The 7,351-nt window shown below is 35.2% G+C and overlaps 1 protein-coding gene across 1 annotated transcript in view; it reads left to right on the forward strand.

Moving 5' to 3' along the window:
* LOC122813947 (zinc finger protein 85-like) overlaps positions 1-2,811 on the forward strand; it is a 269,454-nt gene extending 266,643 nt beyond the window's left edge. Inside the window, exon 7 of the mRNA XM_044086492.1 lies at positions 317-2,811. Coding sequence (XP_043942427.1) covers positions 317-1,755 — 1,439 coding nt within the window. The 3' untranslated portion in view covers positions 1,756-2,811. The remainder of the gene's footprint in view (positions 1-316) is intronic.
* The last annotated feature ends 4,540 nt before the right edge of the window (positions 2,812-7,351 follow it).

A 7,351-nucleotide genomic window follows, 5' to 3' on the forward strand; every position in this document is an offset into this window, starting at 1 on the left:
AAGATGTGCAATGGTAGCTTCTTACCTAAGACTGTTCTAGATAACAGGTGACAAGATTATTGTGATTAATCTGTACTGTTGTTACCTCTCTTGTAACTTCACTGAAGACCAAGTTTTTATCAGTGGTAATCAGAATTGTCTTTAACTAGTTCAGTACCTACATTAATAATAGCAGAACAAAATAATTTTGCAAACAGAAAAAAAAATCTATTATGTTTAAAATGGCAAAAATAATGTCCATGTACTATTGTGAGTGAAATAGCTGATACATCTTTTCATCAGTGTGATAAAATACTGATATGTAATTTATTTTTAGATGACAGAAGCACAGATAGCAGCGTGATTTGCCACCAGCAGGAACCACTTGCAACACCCCTGTTACATCTCCCTATGGGCAACCTGCAGCACTGTGCTCAACCTGTGAAGGCTACCGACAGGATTCATTTTACGCCTGCAGCACCATTTCACTCGGAGTTTAACTGTAGCAAGAGCTGTGAATTGAATGCAAGTCTTGCTTTGCAACAAGTTCCAGTAGTACACCAGCCATCTTGTACAAAGGACAAACCATATAAATGTCCTGAGTGCAGTAAGTGTTTTACACAGAGTTCTGTTATGAAGCGCCATATGGCTAGCCACACAAGAGCAAAACCATACAAGTGTACTGAATGCAGTAAGTGTTTTTCATGTAGAAGTCACCTGATACAACACCAGCTCATTCATACAGGTGCAAAGCCGTATAAATGCACTCAATGTAGTAAGTGTTTTAGACAGAATTCTACTATGAAGCGTCATATGACTGTTCACACAGGAGCAAAACCATACAAGTGTACTGAATGCAGTAAGTGTTTTACACAGAGTTCTCAAATGAGAAGTCATATGGCTATTCACACAGGAGCAAAACCATACAAGTGTACTGAATGCAGTAAGTGTTTTACACAGAGGTCTCATGTGATATGTCACATGGCTACTCACACAGGAGCAAAACCATACAAGTGTACTGAATGCAGTAAGTGTTATAAACAGCGTTATACTATGATGCGCCATATGGCTATTCACACAAAACAATACAAGTGTACTGAATGCAGTAAGTGTTTTTCATGTAGAAGTTACCTGATACAACACCAGCTCATTCATACAGGTGCAAAGCCATATAAATGCACTGAATGTAGTAAGCGTTTCACACATTCACAAAGTTTAGTACATCACCAAGTCACTCATACAGGTGCAAAGCCATATAAATGCACTGAATGCAGTAAGTGTTTTACACAGAATTCTAGTATGATGCGCCATATGGCTGTTCACAAAGAAGCAAAACCATACAAGTGTACTGAATGCAGTAAGTGTTTTACATACAGTACTAGTGTGACACGCCATATGACTATTCACACAAGAGTAAAACCATATAAGTGTACTGAATGTAGTAAGTGTTTTTCATGTAAAAGAAAAATGATACACCACCAGGCCACTCACACAAAGGAGAAACTGTATAAATGTTCTGAATGTAATAAGGGTTTCATGCGCCAAAAAAGCCTAATTTCTCATCAGACTATTCACGTGGAGAGCAAACCATATAAGTGTACTGAATGCAGTAAGTCTTTTTCATGGCGTAGTAGCTTGGTCCACCATCGTGCCATTCATACAGGAAAGAAACCATATAAATGTACTGAGTGCAATAAATGTTTTTTATATAATTGTTACCTGATTCAGCATCAAGCCATTCACAGAGGAGAAAAAACATATAAATGTGCTGAATGAAGTAAGTGTTTCACACACCCAAGTGGTCTATTCTATCATAAGGTCATTCACATGCAGTAGAAAGTCATTATTGGGCACTTTGTGGTTACTGCAAAGAGCAATTCTGGCTGACATCAAAGATTGAAACCATGCTAATTTTGTGAACTTTAGTCACACCTTGACTTAGCATTGGGGTCCATTCCTGTCGTGGTATTAGAAACCCAAAACACTTTGAGAAATTAAAAGAAAAGGAAGAAAGCAGTCCTTACAAATATCAAAGACTCCAGGCAATCACAATATTAAAAATCATTAAAATTTGCAGCAATTAGGAGAAGATTCTGTATAAATGTTCTGGATGCCTTTCACATAGCAGTACATTGTACCGTCAGATAATCCACACAATGGAACAAGTCCTAATGGAGATAAGGAATTTGCAAGAACAAGCGAGTAATGTATGTGGAACTGAATTAATCTTCAGTCCTTTGCTAGTACCTTCATGTGAATGAACTTCTACAAAATCTCACCACCGAGATGATACTGATGTGTACTATGTTTTATATATCATGGAGAAAAATGGTGTAAAAAAGAACACTAGGAACCACATGTTCTAGTATAATTACCCAGACCTGATAACAGGCAGTGGTGCCAGGGCTGGAAAAATACTGCAGATTACTCGGAACCCAGAAACATTTCTACCAAACTGAGCCATGTTGTGAATCTTCTCCTGTTTAGAAGGAAGCAGCAGTCCAAGAAAAAAAAAAAACTGATAGACTAATCAAAAGAGCTACAAAGTGGACTGTTTTGTATAAAAAAAGAGAGATAATATATGTTATTTCTGTTATATAACAAATTCATAACTTCCACAGGTGGATATATAGCAAAAGTAAGAAAGAAGTTGTTGGAGGAGAGAAAACATTCACATCAGAAAAACTGTTAAAAGCAACAGATGACATTTAAAACCTTTAACACAAAACACAGAATCACAAGACTTGGATAAAGGAGCACCTGGCTATCTAGAAAACGTGATTAAAACAAAAACAAAAGCTATTAAAAATCACAAAATGTAGTATGGACTTGATGGTATGATACAATGTTTTGTAATATATATATTATATATATATATATATATATATATATATATATATATAGGTCTACTTCATATGACCTGACTTTCATATGACTGACATTCATTTGACCGAGATGATAAAACCTAAAGTTCATAATACTGAAAATTCCTTTGACTGAAACTCATAACGACACCTTACAATGCCAGATTTCATTGCACTAAATTGCAAATTATAGACATGCATGCTTACAGCACCAATTACTAACACTTTCCAGAACTTAAAAGCTAATTATATATCCTCTAATCAGAAACCAGATGATATAAAAATAAACTAGATGGGGGGGCTGTGCCCCCCACAACCTCCCTAACTACATATAGTAACTCCAGGATCGCACTACAGTGGGGAAAAAGCATATACCTTTTACCTACCTTACAGTAGTCTGCACACTGCCACTCCTTGAAATTAAGCACTGTAAGGTGTCGGTGTTATGAGTTTCAGTCAAGTGAGTTTTCAGTATTTTAAACTTTAGGTTATATGGTCTCGGTCACATTAATTTCATTCAAATGAAAGTTAGGTCATATGAAGTACACCTATATATATATGTATATATATATATATATATATATATATATATATATATATGTATATATATATATATATATTCAGAAGATCGAATTACTGAAAACTTGAAATTCATAAGCTCGAAGCCAGAATCTCGAGTTTTCGTAACTGGAAATTCAGCAGGGGAACAAAAACAAAAACATTTTTTCTAAGGTTTTTGCAGGGGAGCAAGCCCCCCTGCACACCCCCCTTCTTAAATATACCAACTCCGAGAACGCACTTCAGCAAAGAAAAGGGAATTCTCCTGTTCTGCGCTATATGCATAAGCGCACAATGGGAGAATGTCCTCTCCTCCACTAAAGTCCGGTCACACGACTCGCATATTATACCAGAAATGATGCAGGGGGACATAGCTTCCTGCATACACGTCAGTACATTTCTTTTTTTTTTTTACTTTTACAGCTTCCCTTTATAATTTCGAGCTTTCAGTAATTCGATCTTGTAAAGGAGAACCATATATAAATATATATATATATATATATATATATATATATATACATACATATATATATATATATATATATATATATATATATATATATATAGGGATCTAGGACTTTTGAACGAATGTGCAAAGTCCCAAACAAATCCATAATCACCGAACATATATTAATGAAAGCACTTTCACCAAAAAAGCTAATATATATTAAAAAAAAATAAATAAATAAATCTACATTTCTGCAGGGGGATCTTCATCCCCCTGCACCCCCCACACCCCCCACTTTAATATTCTCACTCCAAGACCACACTACAGTGAGGAAAAGGGAATGTTCCCTTATCCACACCATAGTGTGGTCTCGCAAACAGGCATACTTACGCGAAAGTGCTTCTTCTGTGAAAAGCACTTTCTCGCAAGTATACCAAACCGAAATTAGTTTTGGTGATTTTTGTCTTTGGGGATCTGTACGGATCCCATATATATATATATATGTGTGTGTGTGTGTGTGTATGTGTATATGTATATATATATCAAAGAAGGTTGTGGTAACAAATGTGGCTACTACATCTCCCAAGATATTTGAAGAAAAGTACAGGCAAAGAAATCAGGACCCTGTGAATTTTACAAAGGAAGGAATGTAAACACAAAATTGTAATGTAATGAGAAGCAAAATTTCTAGTGATGCGAAAAAGCAGCAAACAAATGGGAAAGTGTTTAATGTGGATAATGAAATACAGGCAGTATTACAACATGGTGACTCAATAATTCCCCAGACGCAGCAGAACACGTTTAGAAAAGATACAATGTAAAGTAAAATTTTAGATGGTTCTGTAGGAAATTTGATCGAAATTCCAGTTAGAATTGTACAGCAAGATGAAGCGCCGGAAACAAAAAGCAAAGAAAGAGGACACACTCAGCCAAAAAGCAAATTATCTTAGTGAGGACCCACTTAATTTAAGAGAAGACAGCAGACATATTAAGATGTATGATAGACTGAGGCTACAGAAGTTGAATAAAGACTTCCAACTGTAAGAAATGATAAAACAAATGAACATAATAACTGGGACTATCAAAAGTGTGTTTTCTGATGATGCAGAGAAAAAGCAGTAAGCTACTGTGCATCTAAAGTAATAAGTTGCTCCCACAGAATGTAGATTAAGAAAAGAAAGAAAGAAAGGTAACAAATAGAAATGCCACCATGGACAGAGGAACTGCAAAGCAACTAAAGCAAGAAGTATCACTAATTGAAGAATATCAAAAGGGGAATACATCATCACATACTCTTAGAAAGATAGATGTGATAAAAGCAAAACATGACATAAAACTGCTTAAGATTTGCCTTCAACCATTTCCAAAAGTAAATCAAAAATAGAACAAGTAGAAATTGTTAGAAGGTGTAAAGGTAAAGGAGGGGGACAAAAACAGTTAATTGGTGATCCAAAATAGTTTTATATAGATTGGTGTGACTATTACTGTTTTATTTCCCATTTAAAAAAGTAGAAATCTTTACATTTAGGAGAAGTCTGTATGAAGTTGCTGTTGAACATAACCGAGAAGACAAATGCAGATGAGTTAAAAGTAGTAGTAAGAAGATGATATAAAATGGGAATGAAGGAAAGTCAGAGAAATTGAAATAAAATTTAAGTCTCCTAACTGTAAAACTCCAGGTCCAGATCCATTAACCAACTTCTGGCTAAAGGTTTTAGCATCTTTGCACAATAATGTAGGCCTGAGAAAAAAATGTATGTGCATCCTGAATAGACACCATCCTGGTTAATAACAGGAAAAACACAAGCATCCATAAGAGTGAACCTGCAAGCCATGTTGAGAACTGTGGATTGGCAGCTTGCCTTTTGACAACATATAAATTATATCCTGGAACTGATGCAGCTTTTATAGTCATTTAGAAAAAAATCAATTGTGCCAGAACACAAAGGTAATAAAACAAAATGTATTGAACAAATTAGAATCTGTTATTAAACAAAGCTATAACAGAGTGCTGTAAAAAGAAGTGGAACCTCAAAGTATGGAATGGATAGATTAAAAATGATGCCATTGCAGATTCATAGATTGTAGAATACTTATAGATGTATAAAATGTACCCAGCGTTGGTAAATTATTAAGCAGTCTCTTTAAAACAATGGAAAGCCAGTTACAGCTGAGTCATGAAAAAAAAGTAAATTACGATTCCAGACATACAGAATTCCAAAGAGGAATATTCTAGGGAAATTCTTTGTTACCACTGTTGTTTTGCATTCACTAAGCTATTCCAGAAAGTAACATTGCACAATGTCATCCACTTTTTGTGGATCATATAGTACTGTATACCTCATTTGACAAACTTTGAAAGCACAGTTACAAATAGTTAAAACTTTTTCATACAATATAAGGATAATGTTTGGTGTTGATAAATAAGCATATACAATATTTTAGCTGGAAAAATGAATCATCAAGAAAATATAAAACTGTGATAGAGATATAAAAGAGCTTGAACAAGATGGAATGTATTAATATCTGAGAATACATGAATGGTGTAAAATAAATCATGAACAGCTGTTAGTAAGAAATGTTTTATAAGACTAAAGCTATTATTGAAAACTGCCTTGACGTTGAGGAAAAAAACTTCAAGCTGTAAGTCGGCATGTTTGTTCTATTCTAACTTACAGGTTTGGTGTGATTGACTGATCCCAGAAATGATTGGCTTGGGCAAGAAAACTGCTTGATGCTCATCAAATACTATTAACAATCAGTGCATGAGATGATTATAGATCCTTCATACTGAAGGAGGCATGGCCGTCCTTTGATTTGACTATATGTATATGTCTGCAATTGAGGGACTGCAGGCATAATTGCTAACCTCATCAAATCCAAACAAAGTGAATGTTGTAAACCAGGAGCAAAACAAGCCTGAGATGATCTCTTTGCTCAGAGCCGTAGAAACATTTCAGAGAAAAATGAGAATGGAAATCAAACCAGAAGACAAAAAAAGGGGTCAGATGACAAATGAAATGCCAAAAAACAAAAGAAGGTAGAGAACAAGACAACACACAAAGAAAGAAACTGGGAAGTCCACAGTAAATAACGGCACGTGTGGAGAACTACAGGAACAGCCAATGTTAAGAGTTGATGAATAAATGGATAAGGGGAGGCAAATTTAAATCAAAAGACGAACTTGAATAAGGACCGTTGAAGATAATAAACTACATAAATGATGGTTTACAAACTCCATAGAAACAGTGAAGATGCAGACAAATGTAGGTTTTGTGGTACAGAACTAAAACAGTTGTACATCTTGTTCCTTTTTGTGTACTCATGGCTGAGGGTCTGTATACTGAAAGGTATAGTAATGTGACAAGACTGTTACATTGGGCATAGTGCAAATACTGCTGCATACGGGTAGCTTAGAACCACTGCACACCAAAAGAAAGGAAAGAAAAGGCATGTAAAGATATCAGGGAATAAATGATCAGCAACTCAACATTAGTAAATG

Source organism: Protopterus annectens, chromosome 10.part0 (assembly GCF_019279795.1).
Source record: "Protopterus annectens isolate FY-2018-M chromosome 10.part0, PAN1.0, whole genome shotgun sequence".
NCBI classification, from domain to species: domain Eukaryota; kingdom Metazoa; phylum Chordata; order Ceratodontiformes; family Protopteridae; genus Protopterus; species Protopterus annectens.